The 23565-nt window shown below is 46.6% G+C and overlaps 2 protein-coding genes across 2 annotated transcripts; both read right to left on the bottom strand.

The window, feature by feature from the left end:
* Positions 1–11321: 11321 nt before the first annotated feature.
* LOC123026023 (IgGFc-binding protein-like) lies at positions 11322–18402 on the bottom strand. The gene is made up of 7 exons (XM_044435258.1): positions 17799–18402; positions 16105–16682; positions 15188–15758; positions 14367–14566; positions 13111–13491; positions 12338–12624; positions 11322–11331 (listed from the first exon to the last, which is right to left on the bottom strand). Exons 1-7 carry the CDS (start codon positions 18400–18402, stop codon positions 11322–11324), a joined length of 2631 nt encoding a protein of 876 aa, XP_044291193.1.
* A 669-nt stretch (positions 18403–19071) lies between these two features.
* Positions 19072–23070, bottom strand: LOC123026022 (IgGFc-binding protein-like). The gene is made up of 4 exons (XM_044435257.1): positions 23049–23070; positions 22301–22629; positions 21527–22100; positions 19072–19724 (listed from the first exon to the last, which is right to left on the bottom strand). The coding sequence occupies exons 1-4, from the start codon at positions 23068–23070 to the stop codon at positions 19072–19074; spliced, it is 1578 nt and encodes a 525-aa protein (XP_044291192.1).
* Positions 23071–23565: the final 495 nt, after the last annotated feature.

The following is a 23565-nucleotide window of genomic DNA, read 5'->3' as shown; positions in this document are numbered from 1 at the left end:
GCTCCTTCCAGCCCTCTCCTGCCCAGTTAACAGCCACTATGAGCTGTGCACCCGGACCTGCGATTTTACATGCGCTGCTCTATCTGCACCATCTCACTGCATGGGAGACTGCTTTGAAGGCTGCCAGTGTGACCCTGGCTATGTGTTTGATGGAGAGGAATGTGTGTCCATGGACAAGTGTGGGTGCGCTTATGACGGGCGCTACATCAAGGTGGGTGCTGCCTGATGAAACATTCACTTGAGCTGCTGTGATTATGAAACAATTGAGGGAATCTGGATTGCTAGGTAGGAATTGCTGCAATAGTGCAGTTCCTGGGGAGTGTGCTAATTTAGATTATCAGCATTTTGTGCATTTGGCAATGAAGCCTACCTAAAACTTGGTTTATGTTGAAAGTTAATCTATTTCATGGGCAATTGAGTATGTTTGCCCTCTCCCCCTGCCGCCGCCATGATATTCCCTTAAAAAAACCCAAAACCTGCTTCTGGGAATGAATATCTTGTTACGCTCCTGTTCACTGCCATTGCTACTCATTACCACCATCTGCTTCAAAATTCATTGTCATTTTTAGGTATTTTTTTGTCCCCTTCTTTCATTCCAGCCAATCAGGGATCCTGTAATGTGCATAGCCAATCAAATGTAGCTTATATGTCAATGTTAGTGGTGAGAAACTATACTGGTTTTAAATGAGCTTAACATTTCCTGTCAGTTTAGAACTCTTAAGTGATCAAGATAGTAAGACGAACAAGTCCTCTTTGGAGTCAAGCAAACCTTTACATTGCTTTTGCAGTTAGACCTGAGGTGTTGCTGAAGGAAGGCACCTGTCCATGCTGGTAAAAGTATTTGTGGAAACAATCTCTCCCCCTTTTTGAGTCAGCCTTCATGCTCCTGCACTCTACAACCAAGCATCTGACAATTAATTCAATTCATTTATCTATGACTCAAGAGCATTTTATGATTGTGGGAAAATTTATTTCCCTCCTTGGATGGCTGGTGACTTGAAAAATGACCAGGACAAATTTTAAAGGAATCAGTACATATTCTTTTCCCCTCTGAGCTTAGCTGCAATCATCTCTATAGCAGTGGGGTGGAGTGCCCTCAGAAGTAAGTGCCAGTGTAGCCTTAAGGATTTGGATTCGGATGTCTACACATTGTATTTTTAATTGGCTTCTCTTTCATTGCATTGCGTTCCAGGCTGGAGAAACCATCCTTTCCAATGAATGCTCTGAGAAATGCACCTGTCACCCCTCGGGCCAGCTCTCCTGCCAGGAAACCAGCTGTGCTGAGGGAGAGACCTGTGGTCTCATATCTGAGAGGTGGGGCTGTCAAAGGCAGGAAGGCCACTGCACACTCTCTCCAGGAGCCTGGTTCACATCCTTTGATGGTGCCAAAGGGAAACTTTTTTCTAATGGTGTCTACAAGTTTGCCTCCTACTGTGATGAGCAGTCACTGTCCTGGTTTAAGGTGGTGATTGATGTTAGTGGATGCAATGGTGATGTACCAGCTGGGACAGCCATGTATGTTTTCTTCCGGGAAGCATTAATCACAGTGACCAACTATAAGGAGACTTGGGTAAGTGGATTTGACAATGATCATGAAGGGGAAAGCTCCCAATGTGGTCTGCTCAGTATTGGTCATTGGGGGACAAACAACAGAGAAGGGCTAAAACTTGCAAGCCCTGTTTCCAGGAAGCAACTGGTTGCTGCTCTGTGATCTTGGACACTGGACCACATGGGCCTTCAGCCTGCATGAGTGAATTTCTTGCTATGTTCTTAAGCGGGTGGAAGGATGGAATATGTCAAGATGTTGAGTGACATTTTTCACTGACCTAAATATCCTTTCAATATACTCTTTTCTTGAACCTTATATCCAATATGAGCACCATCTTTAGGTGGAAGGGGTGGGATGGGGTGGGAGGGAGGGAGGGAGGGAGGAAGGAAGGAAGGAAGGACATTTTCTGACAAATTAGTATAACTGATACATACCCGCAACTTTATCCTACAAGTTCATTCAGAGGGGATAACTCCTGTCTTTCCACGTTTGCACACACATATGAGCAGGGCTATATGTATGCAAGGATCATACTACTAGAGTAAAGTCTGAATATTTTGAATTCTGTTAGCATCCAAAAATCTAAATGTGCTTGGGTTTTTGGTTTTGCTTTAGTGGGGGTGCACTATATTGGGATGGAAATTGCACATATGATATCAGTTCTTTAGAAATAATGCTTGTTTATATGAATTCAATGCTTTTACAGAATTGCATATAAGTTTTTCCAACTTTCAACTTTCTCTTCTTGAAGGAAGGGAACAAAATCATTCCCAGCACTGCAAAGAACTTGCAAATTAAATGCATCATTCTACATGTTCAAGTTATGAGGGCAAACCTGATTTCCATAATTTATTTTAATCATATAAATTGCACTTTCCACCAGCAGAATTTAAGATAATTAACGGTATCTTCCCATTGCAGAGAATGTGATGATTATGAATGGTGTCTTTTAGGTACTGGGAGGGGCAGTCTTGCTTCTGAGAACATGAACAAAAAAAGTTCTTTCCCTGAGGTATGGGTGGCTGGATCAATCTATTCCCAGCCCTTATTCACTCTGAATATGTTCATATCTAAGTCAATTCCATTCCATTTCCATGTTAATCTACATATTCAAGGAGGACAAATCTAACACAGAATTCTCAGCAGCCCAACCAAATGGCGTTTCCCAAGTTTCTTTGGGATAAATCAAGAGAGTTAGACTGGTAAACTGTAGAGTAAGCTCTAGACTCAGGTAGAGGGCTTCTAGCCCACATGGCTCAGCTGTCACCCACTTCAGCTCATCTCCCTTGTATTTCAGGTCAATGGGCTGTTGGTTCAGCTCCCCTTCAATGTCTCCAAAGCAGTGTCCATTACTGAGACTCAAGGCGTCATTGTCATTGATCAAAGCTCCCGGATGCAGGTTCTCTTTAGTCCTGATGGCAAAGTGACAGTGAGAGCCACAGAGGAGCTGGTAGGGAAAATGTGTGCTCCTTGTGGGAATTTCAATGGTGATGTCTCAGATGACCTACGGCTGCCTGGTGGTCAGATAGCAGGCAACATTGCCGAGGTTGTTGATGCCTGGAAGGCCAGAGACTTCGTAGAGTGGTAAGTACATCCATAGATATCCGGGTGCTGTTGAGGAAGGGATAGCAAATGTTGGGGCTGCCATAGGCTAAGACAGCAGCTCCCAAGCCTGGGCCCCCAGATGCTGTTAGATGTTGTACTATTTCATCCCCAGCCAACTATTTCATCCCCAATAATAGTAGTCTAATATCACCTGATGGCCCAGCGAGGTTGGGGATTATTGGCTAAGGGCTCCTGTTCTCACTAATACTCACAGAACTGAGGACTTTCTGTGGAAGAAGAAGTCAGGGTATTTCTCCATTTAGCCTAATATTGTAAACTGCAGGGATGTGAAACTTCCTTCAGCCCAAGGACTCCATTCCATCTTGGAGAAGCTTTCTGGGGTCACATTCCAGTGTTGAAGGCAAAATGGGCACAGTCAAAGCACCAGCATGTTTTACTTACATCTTTAGTTGAAGGAGCTGACTTAGGAGAGGCATTTCAACATTTTATACTAGAAGAAAACTGTGCAAAAGCTGGGAAAACATCAAATGATAAGAGGACCGGAGGCAAGGGGTAGGGTCAGGAAAATGGAGAACTCCACACAGACATATTGGCACCCCAACTGGATCAGATGTGGCACTGGGGACAGAGTTTCTGCACCCCTGTCTGTCCTGGCTAGCTCTGGCTCTCTAGGATTCTCAGGCAGAGAGAAGCATTTGCCAGCTTCTGCTACCTGATTAATTCCCATCACCAGCTACCAGCACCATTTTGAATGGAAACACAAAGAATTGAACCTGGATGCTGCAACACATTTGCTTCACAGCTTCTTCTCCAAAAAATGCTTGCAGTGTAACTTGAACCACTGGAGAAATGTTGGCAAAATTCACAAAGGACTCAAATGGGTTCAAATTTCTAGAAATCCAAGTAGCCAATTCCACATCAGATGAATTTTCTGGAAGATTCACAGATTCCATGGCCTTGCAAAATTATGCACATTTAGTTGTAGAACATTAATTGTAGAACACTCAAAAGTACCAAAAATATGGATTTCTTCCCATAGACTAAACCATGAATATATGCATTTGGGGGGATTTGTGTATTTGGGAGGATTTTTACCTTCTGAGAATGCAAATCTGAGCAACTGTGAATTTGTACAAATGTGTGTGAATGCATTTGTACAAATTCCAATTCTGTCAATGAGAGTCTGATGGAAGAAATGTGCCTGAAAATCCGTAAAATGCAGATGGAACAGATTTTGCAGTGTCTACACAGGCTGTGAGGTCTTTGCCAGCCCTCCACACTTATCATCTTTAACCAGCAATGTCTGGACAGTGAATCTGGCCCCCACTGCACATGATGTGTAGGCTGCACCATCTATGCTGCTGTTAGCACACTAGCCAAAGGAGCACTCTATGCATTTCCAACTCTCATTTGCTCCCTTCTAGGTACTGTATCTTGTCCTCCCTCTCAGGCCCAACCACTCCCATCATCTCTCTGCTCTAGTCCTGTTCCTGTCCCGTTCATTGCTGGGTTAAATTGGGTTGTGACCACTTTCCACAAGCTTTAAGCAGCTACATCAAAAATTTATTTTGCACAGACACACTTACAAACTGGGGTGGTGGTAGGTGGGGAAACAGCATGGGGGCTGATTAGAAGATGTTTCTACTTCATCCCATGAGGGCCATCTCCACGTGTCTCTCTTTTGCTTCCCTCCACAGTTAGAGACAACTGGAAGTCCAGATACTTCTTAAAATGGTAAGTTTCTTGCCAGCTTGTTGCTGTTCCTAAACACTTATTCAGAAATATTTATGGGAAGGGGAAGGGGGAAGATTAGGAAGAAGAGCAGAAGAAGCCTTAATGAAGTCAGAATCTATACGCCTCAGCTCCCTACCCCTTGAAATCATAGCTGAAACTTCCTGAAGCCTTCCTAAGAAATAGGAGATCCTCATTTAGAAATAGTTGCTCTGATTTAAATAGCATTCACCATGGTGGTAAAACTGTGACCTGTGTCTGCACTTGTCCAGGTCATTTCAAGGCCTCTTCTGTTGGACTAGACAACCCTTCAAATAGGTGATGCTTTCAAACAGAAGATTGCCCTCTGCAGAGCTGAGCAAAAGTCCATCCCATCAAGCTCTTCTGGCCTTTTCGTGCTTAGAATGTTTTGCTTTTCTCCCATTCTTCCTCCATCTCACCCTGACTTTTCCAGGCCTGGGCATGCAGTGAAGGCTTCCCTTGTCATCCCCCCACCATCACAAAGGCTTGGTCACCAAGAGGAGCATGGCTCCTGCACTGCTGAATCTTTCCAGATTTCCTTGATATTTCCCTCCACATGTTTTTATTCTGGAAAAAAGTTTCCAGAAAACCTCTAAAACAACAAAACAAACTTGCTGAAGGCAACAGCGAAGCTTAGGGATGTGTGAAGAATCTGTCCAGGAGTGGGAATCTGTCAGATTTCCTGTGCTCAGCTCCCCAAACCCTGATCGGCTTTGCAGCAGCCCAGAGTCTATGTTCCTGGTGAGATACCCAGCATTTTCATGGCACTTGCCAGGAATTGAGCCCTACATGCCATCCCAATTCTGTGCCAGCTGCAGCCAGCTTTTTGCTGGAAGAAACTTGTTGGTTGTAGGGTGTTCTGCAACCATTTCCAGACTTCCCCTTGGCCCAGCTTGTGTTGGGAGACCAGGCCAAGTGCAAGAGGGGCCTGCAAATGCTTGGAGGGACTGATTCAGACAGACCTTGTCCCTACCTTAGCTAGGCACACACTTATCCTGTTACTAGAAGGAGCATTTATTCTAAGGTTAATGGCATGCAAATGTGGGCTGAATGTGAGTCCAAGAAAGGGAAAGAGAAGGGAAACAATGTGCTATGAGTAAAAGAACAAAATCAGTTCCAGAGGCACTGGGATTAAAGATGCCATCATCTATGCAGTTAATTGTGAATCAGACCCATTGAACTCAATGAGGTTTCATTCTGAGTAAACTTATAGAGGACTGCATTGTAAGTAACAAGGAACAGGCCTGCTATTTTCAAACTAGAAAAACTATGCAGCACTTTGAGCAGGTTCCTTCCCCTCAGTCCTTCTAACAAATTTTCACTCTGATTTCCTGCCTAGATCAACAGAAATGACTTTACTTCCTACCCCATCTTGATATTCTCCTGTCTTCTAGAAGCACCCCTGTCCTCTCATCCAGTTAAACAAAGTGGTCTCCCAAGGAATCGCAAGCTGCTGAATCACAGCATGTGCTTGGAGGTGTTCCTGCCGAACTGGCATTGCACTTGCGTAATGGCCACATCCTCCACCAAAGAGGGTGTGCACAGGCCTTCCTGCACTCTCAAATGATGTATATATTATGCACTCAGCTAAGCCCATGTGGACGGGGCAGAAGCAACCTGTTTCAAACAAAGGCTTGCCCAAGAGAGCTGCGATTGCTTTAATGAGGCATTAGTAGACTGCTTTACAGAAACAACCAGCTGACTCGAAGCTTCCTGTTTAGACTGAGATCAGTTTGAATTTTATGATCAATTGGAGCTCACTCGTTCCATAATTATAGAAGTCATGGAAGAAAGATCTTGAATAACGATGTCCAAAACTTAATATTTTAACATATTCAGCATCCCCATGACTCCTTCGGTCCAATAAATTCCTAGTAATGCCAAATATTATTCTGCACCTTCAGAGATCTCCACCCTCCTGGGGCTTCCCTGTATTTCTTGCCTAAAGTACCCCCAAAATCTGAAACTCAATGAATACATGTCTTGTGGTCAAATTGCTGCCATATCATAGAATATGGTGTGCATCTTCTAATACAGATCCCTGTGTTTTTCCAATACAGTAAACAAAGGTGCATGAAATATTAGTCACAATTTTTAACGTTCTGTAATTTGATACAATTTTATGTCAGAAAATACAAAAAAATTAAAAGATCTTATTGAAAATGTGCACTTCCTTCTTAAACTGTGAAAATATGCATTTTTTGGGAATCTGCATATTTGGAGATAAATCACACATTTTTCAGAAGTGCAACTATGTATGAATTTGCATTTGTGCAAATGTGAACAAGTTTGCATAAAATCCAATTCCGTCAATGAGTGGCAGGTAACAATCTGCAAAACACAGATGGAACAGATCTATACGTCCCTAGCCTGGATTAGTGTTACAGGTCATAGCCCTGAACTTCAGTCTGCAAATAAGGTTCTAGCAGATTCCTTTTCTAGCTAAAAATAAAAGGCATAAGCCAGCTAGGGTCCAGTCAAACATGCTCAAACTAAAATATTCCAGAGACTTCAAGAAGCAACTGTTTCATGGAAAATGTGAGCAGTGCCATCTATTGGCGTTTCGCCTTAATTTTTCATGTAAGAGCAGTCCTACTAAAGCGTCTTTGTAATTTCCCCATCAACAACTCCATCTCAAAATCCAAGATGGACTCATGCACTGGACCACAGAAAATATCTTCGAATGCTGCAATAAACGAGTGAATAAAAACCAGCTCACAACTGAGAGCCTCAGAATGCACTGATTCACTAACCAAGAATGGAAGAGACTATCTCTGAGCAGCAGATGCTGAAGAAAAAATCCTTCCCCATGCTGCTTCCCAGAGGATCTAGCTGGCTGCTGTGGGAGTCAGTGCCCTCAACTCCAGAGACTTCTGGTCTGTTGCACAAATAGGTTGACCTTCATCTTCACCCTCTCCTCTTGGCTTTCTAAGTTTTGATGGGAGTTTGTTTCTAGTCCCTTGGTGTCTTCTGAGTTGCAAATTCAGAAATAAAAGTATATAGAGCTAACACTGCACTGTCAATTTCTGGTAAATACAACAGGGATATCTGTGAAGTAAATCCATTTAGAAACTCCTCTGATGTTTGGACAAACTCATTTTGGGGATCTGCAACACTGGGAATTCCTTTCCATCTAGTCTTCTGAGATTCCACAGTGTTTCCATTCTATTAAGCAGCAGTGGACTTCAGCAGATTTTTAATTTTTCCAGTTGCTGCTATTTGCACAAGTAGTAATTTGTGTCAATCAGATGTGGGCTGTGTGTGGGGAATTCTTTAAATTTGCACAAATGGGATCTTTTTTGTGCTCTTTTGCAAACATGCACGATTACAATTCTGCTTGTCCATTATAGAGGCATAGTCCCCTCTTGTAAATAACTTTTCATTTTTATCCACTCTACACACTACTTCCTTCCCAGCAGATCCATATTCTGCACTTGTCATAGTACTTCCTCATTTCATCCTCCACTTTGATGCTTTCAAAGCAAAGGGGTTGTGGAGTGGAGGCTGATGATTGTTTGACAGGTACAGAATATGGTTTTGCTGGGCTAAATAATGTAGCATGTAGAATGGATGAACCCGACACAGTTATTTGCAAGAGTGGAATATGCTTCAGTGAGCCTGCTTTTGGACAGCAAACTTGTGCACATGTGCATTTGTATAAGATCTCCAATAAAACTATATTTCAAAAATTGCCACCATTAAAAAAATAAAGAATTTTTCGTATTGACTGAACATGCTGCAGATAGTTCAAGCTGACAGCAGCGGGAGGGCACAGAAAAAAAGGCACTTGGGCCAAAGTAGAAACAATCCACCAGCTTTTTTTGAGACAAAATTCTCATGCAACCGTATTCGTTATCTTGAGCTCAGTGGATGCATGAAATCTCCAAGGCTCTCACTCTCCAATGCCCCAGAAGCCTTGCAAGCTCAGGTTTACTGCTGCACACTTTGGCCAAGAAGGTGAAGTTCTATTCATCAAAGGTAAGCTACTACATTTGGCACGTCCAACAGCATGGCAGCCCTGGATGCCATTCCCCACCTGTATTCTTCTTGGGTTGCACAGGAGACTACCCAGCATCCCATAGCTCCATTGTCTCTGTAGTGGCTTTTCCCCTGGCAGTAGGAAGTGGGAAAGAAGTCATCTCCCTGCTTGTAGTACCTTCCCTTGTATACACAGCCACAGTTCCCAATGGAGATACAACCATTGCCACTCAGGACAAGGCTAGCATTGCAATAGCGACCTTTTTGAAGGACATCTCACATCCACCAGGAGCCAAGAGGTCGTGGCAGGGCAACCACTCCCACAAAGTTCATAGGGGGCATTGTGTGGGCAGGAAGGTCCAGAAAGAAAGCATTGGAGGTTATGAATAAAAGGGAGTTTGAACCAAAAGAACAGGGTTGGGTGAAAACAAGTCCTCAACTATCCCAACACCCAAATTTGCCACCTATTGCAAACTGCAAAGTGTGTACGTAAGGACACATACTTTTTTTTTCAACTGGGGATGCTGTAATGGCAAAGGGGGCAGTAATGGTCTCGGATGTGTCTGGGTTCTGTTGTTTGCTTGCTTGCTTGTTTTCCTTTATTTTGCTTGCAAGTCACCAGGGTGTTTCTCTTTCTGTAATTTAGCTGCAGACTGTCTCATGGAGCCAATCATTATTCTACTCTACTTGATTTGTGCCTGGTGGGTACTAATACAGCAGCTACTGGGGACCATCACTAGATCACGTGCTATTATGAATTGCTGTAAACCACCCAGAAAGCTACAGCTATGGGGAGTAAAGAAATGAAATTAAAGAATGATAATGATAAGAATAGAAATGGGACTTGAAAGTTGGACTACACAGAAAGCCAAGGGGCCTGGTACTCTATGACATGCTAAATGGAAAGATATATTTAGCATTGTGTCTAGGTTGCTCCCCAGGTACTAGTAAATAAAAGCAGATCTAATCCTTACTGCAGAAGGAGACCGAGGACCTCTGGATGCCCTGAGCATAGGAGAACACCATGTGGGCACCGATGGCACAACAGAGAGCTTCTTGGTGGCTCTTGAAATGGCAGACATCAAAGGTACAACCACTGTGGTATGAAGCTGGGCCAATCACATCATGGCCTTTCTTGAATGGACCATCCGTTTTGGAGAGGATACCACAGTACTGGTCACCCTTGTAGGTTTGCTTTTGTGCTTCACCACAGACTGGGCAGTTGCTGGTGCATCCATTCTCACAACCAGGAATCTCACCTACCTTCCAGCTTTCTGCAAATTGAATGGAATTAGCTGTCTTCCTCCCATCCATCATTATGAGATCATCACCAGGTCCCCCATTGGTGTTGCTGCAGAGGTCACAAACTGCATTGCAATAACTTCTGGGCATAGTGACATAAAGAAGCCTGTTTCAGCTGAGGATCATGGTAAGATCAAACCTGGTTGCTACATGGACATGCGCTCCACTGATGTGGGCCTTTACAAGACCATAAACACTCAGAATGTACAGAATATACTGTCAGAAGGTGCAAGAATGACACTTCAAGAGAGGTTGCCTGTAGCTCAAGGACTGTCCCTTTCCAGCATTTGGCTTACAACCACTTCCTGGAAGCTTTGATACTGTGATTTTGGCAACCAACAGATCTCATGTGACAGGGAGTTATTTGACAGATTCCATCCCTCAGCAGGACAATGCTTTCCTCCTAGAAGTGGAGCAAGGCATGAATGCCTTCTGTATAACAATGCTGCCATGCTGTAAATCGTGACCCAGCTAACTGGTTGGAATATGACATGCTTACATCAGTGATGCTGTACTCCAATCCAGTCAAGGCTATATAATTAGAAGCCCCCTCTGTCAACATGATGTTTCAGGAAAGTGGAGAATACTTATTGATGATTTTTAATAAACTGAAACTCAAGACAGAAAATGCCAGATTGTTTTCTTACCAGAAGATGTTGAAATCTGGCTGCATTACAGATAAGATGACTGATTTATATAGTCCTCACATCTGTACGACTAAGGTTTTTTTTCCTCCAGCATAACATGTGTGGAACCAAAAGAGCTGAAAGAGCATCCAGCAGCTAAGCTGTCCGCATACCAACAGCTCATGACTGAGCACAGACAGGGCTGCCTGTCGAAGATTAACACTCTGCTTGCCAGGAAAACCTGTAGCTTCCTCCCATTCTTCCTTGCATGTTGCAAGCACTGCCTCCACCCGTTTCTTCCCTTCCTTTGTGGCAGAACTAAAGCATGTAGGCAAAGTGATAACACTCTAGACTAGCTTTCCAAAGAGGTTTTATTCATTTTCAGGAGAAAGGAACATGATTTTCATTGGCACAGGCTATGCTTTTAGTGCATGAAACCGGACTGTCCAAAATACAGAGGTTTGCTCTGGAAACTGAACTTTGTTGGGTGAACAGTTGCTACCAGTGGTGAGCAGCACAAGGGGAGGTCCAAGTCCCTCAGGTGGCTTTCAGGCATTACTGGAAGAGAAAAATATCAAGAAGCAAACTGTGAGCACATTCATGCTACAGCGAGGGTCTTCCCAAAACTTCTCCAGACAATCATACCCTTTTATGTCAAACATACTGGCTCTGTTTAGGAGTATTCGGCATGCTGAAAGTTAAGGATGGGTGAACAAGGTGTGCTTGAAGTCCTGGGGATTCTCCCACAGTCCATCCCACACTTGATTCCAGTTTGTGTTTGCAATCACTGATCACGCTCTGTAAAGGGGGAGCTTGTGGGAATAGAGCTCGGGCCAAATGGGATATTTCTGCAAGTCTCCCCAGATCAGCGCAGTGTTCTTCACCCGCACAATCTTCCTCCGTAGACTAAAGTACGGCTGATTTAATCTGCTCCATGGAGGAAATGTGTGCAAATCAGCACATGCACACAAATGAACTGAGTATTGGGTACAGAATGAATGCCAGCATGTGTCTGACAATGGGCAATATTTTCAGAGAAATATGCTGCTGTTCACATACTTTGAGAATATTCCCAGTAGCTCCACAAGGTGTTCTGAGTTTGTTTCAGACAAGGATAATGGATCTGACCAAGGCCTGTCCACTCCAGCATTGTGTTGGCACTATTGCCATAAAGGCTCAGTGAATGGACATTTTTCTCTATGCAGAGAGATCCATTCCTTCTGCTTCAAGACACTGCTTCCTGCTGCCAATACTACTACCAGCTATCTCAAGATTGCGCCACATCCTGTGAACCCTCCAAGACAAAAATCTCCCACAGAGGCAGGATGAGAGCTAGCACGGTGCAGCCATTAAAGTGTTCCACTGGGTTTCAGGAGCTCTGCATTACAGGTTCCACCCCTCCGTGAAAATCACAGGACAACTTTGAGCTGGCCATCGACTCTCAGACTAGCCTTCCTCACAGGGTCATTGGAAGGATACAGTAGTCAGGAGGAAGATGAAAGCCATTTTGGGCCCCTTGCAGGAAGAAAGGTGGGATATAAATTAATAAATGAAGACCACTCACCAGCCAGAGAAGTCCATGGACTTCCAGGCTTCAATGACCTCAGAGATGCTTCCTGCTATCTCCCCATTGGGCAGTTTAAGATCATCGGCACTATTTCCATTGAAGTTTCCACAGGAGGCACACAACTTTCCTGCCAGGCTGTCACTGACTTGCACCAGCAGTTTTCCACAGGGCCGTAGGATGACCTTGACTTCCGAGTCCAACTCAACCACGACCCCTTCCTCAGAGAGTCTCACTAAGACATCATCAGTGGCCTTGGCTGGGAGGGTCACAAGGTGGCCATTTATCTGAAATGCAGAAATGGACCATGAAAGGGTTAGCATTGGGTAAAGGAAAGAAGATATCACATACACACTTCACCTCTTCCTCAATGATTCTGAGAAGTACTTGTGCTTCCCAGACTCTATACACCTTTACATTATCCAAAACCACTCTAAGAATGGAGTTTAAACACAGAGAGAGTTTAAACACAGAGAGCCTATGAGTATATTCAGGCACAAACAACACAAAATGGTTTTCATGATGGGCCCCCAGTTCCCTAGATCTGAGGGACTAATGGATGAATGATGGTACAGTCCAAGACAGGGACAGACAGAAAAAAGCTATGTTGTGGGGTCATGGATAGCATTGTGGATCTTGTTTCTGTCCAAACCTGCATAGGATTGCAGCCTAAGTAGCCCCTCTCTTCCCTCCTCCCTGGAAGAGAGGAGACAACTTCTGGACAGGAAGAGAAGCATGCACTGTTCTGCTTCTATGGTAGGGCTGCCACTCACCCACGTCTCCCTGTTCCTTTTCACAGTTATGAAGACTCCTTGGAAAAATATGTGTATGGTTGATACTGCTGGCAAATCCCAATCGTTGCATTCCTGGACTACTGCCACGATCCTGAACCAAAAGGGGTCACTCTCGTTGCAAAGGGAAGCCACGTCATACACCCCCTTGTGGAGGATCTCCCCGGAGACACCATCGAAGGAGACCAGCCGTGCACCAGGGGTGAGGGCACACTCGCCCTCGGGACCCCTGCAGCCACGCACACCATCATGGATGGCGCATATCTCCCCTAGCTGGCAGCTGGTGTCCTCGCAGGTGAGCCGGCCTGATGCGCGACAAGTGCACTTCCTCAGACAGCCTTCCAAGACAAGACTTTCTCCAGCCTGTGATGTTTATAGTAGAAAGGAAGAGAGCATTAAAAATTAAACCACAAATGTTGGTGAACTGACAGCAAAGCAACATGCATTTCACAAAGAGACCCTGCACTTCTAAAAGGAAGAACAAACTACTGCGATCCCTTCACAAAACTGATGGTTGCTCTATATATCTGGGAACTAATAGGTTACAGGAAATAATGTTTCACACTGATACAGAAAATAATTCTATTACAGAAGGCCATGACAGGCTGCCTGCCCTCTCACCCATTCAGTTGGGAAGTGATACATCCAAGAGAAGTCTGTTTGGAGGATGCCACAAAAGGCTTATGGGCCTCTTTGGAGTCTTTGGCCTTCCCAGTTTGGATGGGATGCTGCTCACCAAGTGCTTCTGAGAGGCAAAGGCCCTGGCAGTGGCAGGGCTGGCCCACCTAGGCAAAGGCAAGTCATCTTGGATGCTCCCATGCACTTGAAGCTTCCTTGGCTGAGGAGGTTCACGTAGCAGAGGAGCTTGCCATATATCGGTCATTCAGGCAGAGGTCCTATCCAGGCTTTAGAGATGGACAAAACTAGCTTACTGAAATGTATGCCCACATCGACATGAATGCAATGGAGGGAGAAATCGTTGGATTCCCAGAACCAAGGCTGGAGGCAGTGCTCCAATTCTGGAGCTGCAGATCGGTGCTTATGACATGCAACCTGCTTCATTCCCCCTCTAGGTGGCCAATGCAGACTATGCCATGGAGAGAGGTGTGGGAAAGTGAAGATCACCTCGGCTGTTCTTCCCATTCAGCATGGGATGCTGGTGAGTCCCTAGTTTGGGTGCTTGCAAGCACCAGGGGAGGAATCATCAGGACGGTGCCCGTAACGGCTACTGCATGTACCTTGATGTATCTTCCATCATACACACAGCCGCAGTCCTCCATCGCCACACATCTGTTGCCATCAAACAGATAGCTGCTGTCACACTGGCAGCCTTCAAAGCATTTCTCTGTGCACTGCCCTGATGTAGACAAACTGGTGCAGGTGAAATCACAAGTCCTGGTACACAGACTGTAATGGCTGTTGGACGGGCAGGTGAGAGCTAGAGATGGGGAGAAGGAAAGAGGGCCGATAAGGGCAGGCTGGGGCATGTGCGTTCCGAAATCATAGCTCCAGCAAGCTTTCCATCCATATTAGTCAGAGCGCGCGGCATATGTGCAGACTGTCAAAGACAGTCAGTGAAACACATATTCTGTTGTCATAATTTGTGATGGCACTCCCACATCTGCCAATTCTTTTATAATACACCAGACCACTGGCATACCTTTATACTTTAAACACACAGAAAGGAAGTTCTGCCTGGTTCTCTTGAAAACTCCTTTTAAATTAGTTCCTGGAATAACACTATGAATTTTTTAAATAATTCCAGGAGGATTTTGCCTTGCTGGACAGAGCACGTTCTATTTGAAGAACTGTCACTTATCAGTTATGCCCAGCTCTGTTCTGTGGCGTTTTACTATTCTTTGTCTGATAGTGTTGCTTTATTATGCTATTTATTTTCATTCCTGTCAGCCACGCAGAATGGCGTGTAAGCATTAGAAGGGCAGCATAGGTGTGAAACAATTCTGCTGACGACACATTGCAGGGTGGACATCAGAAGTACGGGTGCGGTGAGGAAAACAGACACTGAGAACGCGCAAGTGCGGCTCGCTCTTCAACTTACGGCAGAAGCTGCTATTTCTCCAGGCCTCGATGGTAGCACCAGCAGCTTGGCAGGCCGCCACGTATGCCTGAAGGCTCCGACAGAGGGACTCCATGGCACCGTTGGAAGCACACATGTCGTAGAGGCAGTGGCCGAAGTACTCTGCGGGATCCACGAAGGCATGGCAGCCTTTGAATGGGCCTGACATGGCTTGGATCATTCCGCAGGAGCTCTTGGGAGTGTATGGCGCTGTCTGCTGTGACCCACAGACAGGGCATTTCTCACCACAGCCGTCTGAACAGCCTGTTCCCTCCAGGGGAACCTTCCATGAAGCACCAAATTGGTCAACGTTCTGTGTGCTTTCTCCACTGGGCAGAGTGAAGTCGTCTGTTTTGTCCTTATTGAAATTACCGCACAAGCCCCCGACATGCCCCTGGTAGGTGCTGGGCACAAACACGAGGACATAGGAGGAGGAATCATAAAGGACTTTGAGGCCGAAGTCAGACTGAACGATGATGTTGCTCCCTTCCTGGTTGGCCCAGAGTCTCCCAGCACTGGTAGTCATTGGCAAGGTGTAACGTTCCCCATTCACCTAGATTGACGACAAAGAACGTGACTGCAGACACTCTGATTACAGGCACGAATGTGCAAACCGCAGAGGGCTGCCCACTCTCACACTTTAAATCGCACGTGTCTTCGAAATAAAGAGGGGGAGACTTCCTTATCTCTGCAGGAACAGAGAGGAAGAAGTCCAGAAAGAAAAGCAAAGGGACCCCACCCCCCAACACACACCTTGTCAGCCTGTAACATTTCAGAACAATGTGAAGATGGCACGGTATTACGGAGTGATATTTTCCCATCAGCTCTTGCAATTGCAGGAATGTCAGGTGAAACTTGTGGACACCTGATTTGGAGACTAAGCTCACAGAAGGACTCACCTTGACCTGCCACTTCATTCCCTTCTCAATGACGACAGTGTAGCCATGAACTGAGACCACAACAGACTTTGTCAGGGACCTGTCATTCTCCACAAGCACAGAGAAGTTTGCTAACCGAGAATCCTTGCCGGCAACTGTACTTAAGGCATACAAGCAGGTACCGTGGAAGTCGTAGGCCCGGCCATCAAAGGTCAAGTAGTGGGAACCTGCGGCCATACTGCAGTTGCCATGCCCCTCTGGATGGCAGCCTTGGATGCCATCCTGCACCTTGCATTCTTCGTGGGGACCACAGGAGGTTTCCTGGCATTCAACGACCCCATTCTCAGTGCACTGGCATTGCTCCTGGCAGGAGGAGCTGGGGTAGAAGTACTCTCCCTTCTTGTAGTACTTCCCCTGGTGCATACAGCCACAGTCACCCAGAGGAACGCACTGGTCCCCACTCAGGACGAACCCAGCATCGCAATAGCAGCCCTCTTTGCATGAAGCCATGCAGCTGGCTGGAGCAGAGAGCCCGTGGCAAGTGGCAGGGCAGCCATTTCCGCAGAGCTCGTAGTGAGAGTTCAGCGAACAGGCAGGGCCTGGAAGAAAGGACGGAAGACAATGTGGAGAATGTCAGGCTAACGCTGGAAGTATTTTGCTGGAAAGGTGGTTTTCTGGGCACGGGGAGTAGAATAAGTCTGGGTTGCTCTGCTGAGTGACCTCTTCTGGTAAGGTGTGAGCTCAGAGTGAGATCCCATGCATCGTTAAGCAGAAAAATTCCCAGCATTCCCCAGTCAAATGCTGGAAGTTGTTGGGCTTTTTTCAGTCTAAATATGCATGCAGTTGCATGTAGTAGCCCTCTCACTTTGGTAGCTTTATCATATTTATCCTCTTAATGGGTTAGCTTTGCTTTTACACATGGAAAGTACATCAATGAGAAAACTCTCCTAGGACTTGGAAGATCTGGTTTCTCGTCCTACTTGGCCATGAAGCTCTCTGGGTGACTTTAGGCCAAACACTGCTCAGAGTTCAACTTTCCTTGTGGGATTACTGTGAGGGCAAAGTGGAAACTTTAGGGTCCCCAGGTTCTTTGTGAGAGGGAAAAGGGTGGGGCATGAATGCAATAATAACAATAGATTGTCCTGGGTGAAACTGGATATATCAAATGCAGTCCCATGCATGTTTAGAAAGAAAAAGTAATGTTGAAAAATGCATAGGACTGCACCCTTAAATATTCAAACTGAATGTGCCTCCAGGTATCAGAATTTCAGATTTTTTCCATGCACTTTAAATTCAGATCAAATTGATCAGGTGGATGGTGGCTTCCAGCAACCTGCTTGTGTTAGGTCTTGTTGAAAACCACAGCTATCTCCCTGTAAATCTTTGAAATACAATTTGAATGTTTCTCTTTCCCTAACCTACTATAATTAACCTCAGCTGCTCACTAAAAACATGCAAATACAAAACATATTAAGCTCTTGTCTCTGCTGAATAAAAGAGAGGAGCCAATGGTTTTTAATATGATGTTCATATGATGTTCATATCCAAATGTTCTAATGTCAGACTACCTTTTAAGAAGCCTCCCACTTGCAAAGTCTGGGAATGTCAGGGTTTTGCAACACACTCTTGACTTCCTCATCATTACATCTGGAATGCATTTGATCAGCCGTTCCCTACAGGGCTCTGCTAAAGAAGGTCTAAGAGGTGGCACTTACTGCAGAAAGAGTCTGTTCTCCATGGTCCAATCTGAACGCCCAAGGCTTGGCAGGCAGCCACATAAACGCTGATGGCACGGCACAGAGCATCATGCTGACCATGGTACTGGCAGGTATCAAAGACACAGTCAATGAAGTAGGGTGTTGGGTCGATGGTCCTGTGGCATTGCCGGAATGGCCCATCCTTTTTGATGAGGATGCCGCAGTATTGCTCACCCTCATAGGCTTCCTTCTGGGCATCTCCACAGGCTGGGCAGTCGTCAGTGCAGCCCACTGAGCAACCAGGGACCTCAGCCACCTTCCAGCTCTCGGCAAATTGAGATGCACTCGGTGCCTGGCTGCCATCCTTCATGGCAAAGTCATCCTTCGGGTCCCGGTTATTGTTGCCACAGAGACCACACACAGCATTGGTGTAAGTGCTGGGCACCATGACTCTGACGTAACTCTTCCAGTCAAAGACCACCGTCACATCAAAATCAGTCTGGATGAACACCTCCATTCCACGGAGGTAAGCCTTTATCCTGTCCCCATGGTAGAAAGGCAGGTTTGCAAAAGCACCATTGACCTGGAACATGATGCAAGAGGATGGACCCATCACACCCATCCTCTCACCCCTTGTTTTTAAAACCACAGTGGCAGATCTGCCCTGAATGAGCAGCTTATCTGCACGCTTGTGAAGCTCCACAGCTGCGGAGCCCTGCATAAATGGGCAATCCTAAAAGGCTTAGCAAAATAGTTGATGTTTCTGCATGGCCATCAAAATGTGTCATTCTATCTCAATTTTAAGGGACTCCATAAAGCAGCTCCAGCTGCAAATAAGGCCTAAGTTGTTCTCACTGATATATGGCAGGAAGGTAATGTGGCTAAAGCTCTTACTTCTTTGGTCAGGGAGGAAGTACTAGGAATAACAACCACAACCACACCAACCCAAGCAGTCCTGTTCTTGCAGCTACAGAATACTCCTGTGCTTGACCCAGCATGCAAATCTGGTTCGGATAGCCCTCAGGTGGTCATCTTAAGACCAAAGAATCTGAATTTGCTGGAGGGTCCTGAGGGCTGCAAAAAACCTCCTTGAACTCACCCACATCATGAACCTCAAAGGGCCACAGAAGGGCCACATATAATCCTGATTGTTAAACCTTCCATGGCCTTAGAGATTTTTGGCAGATTGCCACTCCTGAGCCCATCACCTCAATTGAGATGAAGACAGAGCAACGAAGGAGCACTTTCTTGATCTGCAAAGCCCCAGCAACCAGTCCGGCTGAACAGGCCTCTAAGAACCCAAGGGCCTTCCCAGGGCACCCACCAAATTTGCCCACTTCCATACCTGGATCCTACGTGGATGCTCCTGGCTCAGCACAATGCTCAGATTGTAGGCCTCCACTGTTACCACTTTTGTGTAGGACACCTTCTTGTTGCCTCGGTTATTGTTCTCCACATTGATAGTGAAAGGCTTGAGAGTCGGGTCATCAGAGCAAAGTCCTACCAGCTGGTAGATACAGGTCCCCATGAAATCATACCTCCTTCCATCAAAGCTGGTGTAGTGAGGGTCTCCAGATGCTGAACACGTAGCATAGCTGACGGGGTGACAGCCCCAGACCCCGTTGACCAGAGCGCATTGCTCATTAGCTTGGCAACTGGCTGGCTTGCAGACCACTATCCCCAGACTGGAATCACACGTGCAGCGGGAACCACAGTTCCCACCAGCCCAGAATTCCTCCCCGGGCTTGTAGTAGAAGCCATTGTAGGTGCAGCCACAGCTGCCTGTGGGCACACACTTGTCGGCGCTGAGGACGTAGCCCTCGTCGCACTGGCAGGTCTCCACACAGGGCTCCTGGCAGGTGGAGGGAGCCGTGCGGTCCGAACAGCTGGCCGGGCAGGCATTCCCACAGAACTCGTAGTGGCTGTTCTCGGGACACTGCAAAGCTGGAGAGGCGAGTGGAGGAAAACAGCAGTGGGGTTTAGCATCCTGCAAACCACGTGCTACAGCCTCAGCCCGGCAAGAACCAGGGCCAGTGCAGAATACCGGGGCAGAATTTAGGCTTGCAAATACTGCTGTACTTCCCAATTAGCACACACACTTCTGATCAGCATCAAGTTCAAACCAACAAGGCTTGCACACACACAGTCGCTCTTGGATTTCTCTCAAGGGCTCCTGCCAGCAACCTAATTTTGAGGGAGAAAAGTATTTGAGCAGTTCATCCTGTTGGACAGCTGGGAATATGATCTGCTGCAAATCCTCTGCGAGCCTTAACAGTTTGGGACCTGGATACCTAAAGGAACGCCTTCTACCATATTTGCCCTCTCGCCCCCTGAGATTGGCAGCAGAGGCCCTCCTCCAGGAACCCTCCGTAAAAGACATTAGGAGGCTAAGTACCCAGAGGAGGGCCTTCTCTGCGGTGGCGCCCCACCTATGGAATGCACTCCCCAGAGAGGTCCGCCTGGCACCGTCGTTATTCGTTTTTCAGCACCAGGTAAGACCTATTTATTTAAACAATATTTTAACAATTTTTAATATCATCTATAAGTGTTTAATATGCAGCCAGGGTGAATCTGTATTTTATGTGTACTATTTATGTGTACTATCCAGACAAGACAGAGGTCCTGTTGGTTGGCGGATCGGGCTTCGGAGAGGGTGAATTGAACCTAGTCCTGAATGGGGTTGCACTCCCTCTTAGGGACAAGGTCCACAGCCTGGGAGTGCTCCTTGACCCGGAGCTTTCACTGGAACCTCAGGTGACAGCGGTGGTGAGGAGCGCTTTCCTTCAGCATTGGCTGATTCATCAGCTGCGCCCCTACCTGGAGTACGACTGCCTCGCGACAGTGACACATGCACTGGTGACTTCCCGTCTTGACTTCTGTAACGCGCTCTACTTGGGGCTACCCTTGAAGATGGTCCGGATACTTCAATTGGTTCAAAATAGAGCTGCCAGGCTGCTGACGGGGACTGGGCATTATGTTCACATGACTCCAGTTCTCTGTCAGCTTCACTGGCTTCCCATTGAAGTCCGGGTCCAATTCAAGGTGTTGGTGATGACCTATAAAGCCCGAACCGGCTTGGGTCCTGGTTACCTGAAGGAGTGCTTACATCCATATATGCCCGGCCGCCCCTTGAGATCTGCGGGAGAGGCCCTTCTCCGGGAACCCTCCGTGAACGAAATTAGGAGCATGGGTACTCGGAGGAGGGCTTTCTCTGCGGTGGCGCCTAAGTTATGGAATGCGCTCCCCAGAGAGGTCCGCCTGGCGCCGTCATTATTTGTTTTCCTGCACCAGGAGAAGACCTTTTTATTTAAGTGGCATTTTAATTGTTAATATTATTGGATTTTATCTGGCCAGGGCGGCTTATATTATATTGGTATTTTTGCATTTTTAACTTAATGTTTGTATTTTTTAATTTAATGTTATAATTGTTTTTTAACTTAACGTTGTAAGCCGCCCCAAGGCTTCGGCGAATGGGGCAGCATAAAAATGTTTTAATATATAAATAAATAAATATTGGGTTTATCTACTGTATGTAAGCCGTCCCGAGGCTCATGTGAATGGGACGGCATGCAAAAATTCTAAATCAATAAATCTGCTTTCTGCCCACCCTGCTGCATGCTCTGCATACAGGAATGGTTTGGATTGGCGGACAAAAGGGTGGGCCAGAATTGCCAGCTATCAACAGGCCTCATCTGTCTTCTTGCCCACTGCAACTTCTGCCATTGCCACTGGCCGTCCCTACTCACCACAGCCAGATGGGGTCCTCCAGTCGTAGATCAGGGCACCTGCTTTCCTGCAGGTTTTTGCGTAGGCCTCCAGTGCCTGGCAGAGGAAGCCCTGGGCCCCACCATTCAAGCACACATCGTAAATGCAGCTGTCAAAGAAGTCATCTGGGTTCACTTTGGCATGGCATTCTCTGAAGGGCCCAGCTGAGGCATTCCTGATGATTCCGCAGTGCGCGTTGCTTCCATACAGTTCCTTCTTGCTCTCATCACAGGTTGGGCAGTTGCCCTGGCAGGAATCCCAGCAGAAGGGGTCTCGGTCCTTGACTCTCCAGCTGCTGGCCCAGCTTGTGACGGAGGACACCATGGTCCCATTGGGAAGGGCCATGTCATCCCTTGGGTCCCGGTTGAAATTGCCACATAGGCCACACGTGGCATTGTAGTAGCTGCTGGGGAGGGTGATCACCAGGTGCCACTTCCAGTCATACGTCACTTGGAGGCCAAACTCGGTTTGCAGGACAGCACTGGGGCCGCTCTGGAACAGTCGGATCTTTCCCTCTTCAAGAGTCAACGGCAGGCTGAAAATGGCATCATTTAACTGGGGGCAGAGTGACAAAACAGAACAAAACACAGAGGGGATTACTGGTTTCCCAGGAGTTCTCGAGGCCTAAGTGCTTATATCTGCACAGACTGGATTTCATTCTGTGCGCTCATTGCTCTGGTGCAAGAATGGGAGCACCCACAATTTTGGTGAATGGAACATAAATGAAATCCACACCCATCTCCAGACTGACATACCCTGATTCTTCCAACTTCCTGCTTGTAGATGGAGATCTTGTACCCATAGACAAAGATGTTGGCCAGGCTCACATAGGACACGGCCTGGTTGCCCCTGTTGTCGTTCTTCTCAACTATGGTGAAAGGAACCAATGTAGGGTCGCTTCCACAGTACTTGGCAATGGTGTAAGAGCAGGTGCCCTGGAAATCGAAGTCCATTCCGTCAAAGGTGTGGTAGTGTGGATCCCCCCAGCCCCAGCAGCTTCCGTTGAAGTTGGGGACACATTTGGCCAGTCCATTCTCAATTTTGCATGTTTCCTGCTGTCGACAGTGCAAGGCCTTACACGGATCTGAAATGAAATGAAATGAAATGAAAGGAGAAAATGCAAGTGAGTGCTCGATTCTAAGTAGAATGAATCTATGTGAAGAGCAGGAGATGCATTTCAGCCATAGATAATGCAGAGAATAAGCAAATGGAAAGAACAACACTGGAACCTCACTTTCTCTCCTTATTGTATTAGATCAGCTATGTATCTGTAGGCGCCCTTAGCCATATTCCCCTCCAGAAGTGTGAAAAGTGATAAACAGCAGCAGGTGGAGAAAACAGGCAATCATGAGCTGCACTGTTTGAAGGCCACTGTAAAGAGAACAGTTTTGCTAGTGCCCTCTATGGGTAAGTAGCTATAATTGCTGGGCGTGGGTCACCATCCAAGTGACTTTATTCAGTTGGAAGCGGCAAAAGCCGTTCAAGCAGCAGCCGCACACTGACGTCCCACCAGCTCTTCTGCCATGTCATGGGAATGCTTTCATGGCGGTCGGGCACCCAAAGTCTGAGCTGCTACTTGCACATATGGGGAGTGATGGCATCAAACTTACAGAGGAAGGAGCACCAGGAAGAGCAATGCACATATGCTGTCCCAATACTACACGTTCATGTCGTGGTGCAATACCCATTGAGTGCGGAAGATTTAAGTGGCCAGAGCAGTGGCAGCATGCACTACCACAGCCAGAAAACCCTGCCACACGACAGCCGAGGAGGGGTGGCAAACCATGTGCTTGCTGGCCAGCATGGCTGAATGGTGAACTCCACCTGATCCACCATGTGCTCCTCAGACCTTGAACCTGAAGGTCGCCTGGCCTGGCTCATTCAATAAGCTTATCTCCTCACCCTTATGAAAGCAACCCAGGACTCCATCCTGGATCTTGCAGGTCTCATCACGGGCACAGCTGTGGGCTTCACAAGTTACTCCTTGGCTTGGGATGCAGCGGCAGCTCTCTTGGCAAGT

The sequence above is a fragment of the Varanus komodoensis genome, unplaced genomic scaffold (assembly GCF_004798865.1).
Source record: "Varanus komodoensis strain SLA01 unplaced genomic scaffold, ASM479886v1 scaffold29_1, whole genome shotgun sequence".
Taxonomy (NCBI): domain Eukaryota; kingdom Metazoa; phylum Chordata; class Lepidosauria; order Squamata; family Varanidae; genus Varanus; species Varanus komodoensis.
The sequence above is the reverse complement of the archived record's forward strand: the minus strand, read 5'-3'. Positions and strand labels throughout refer to the sequence as shown.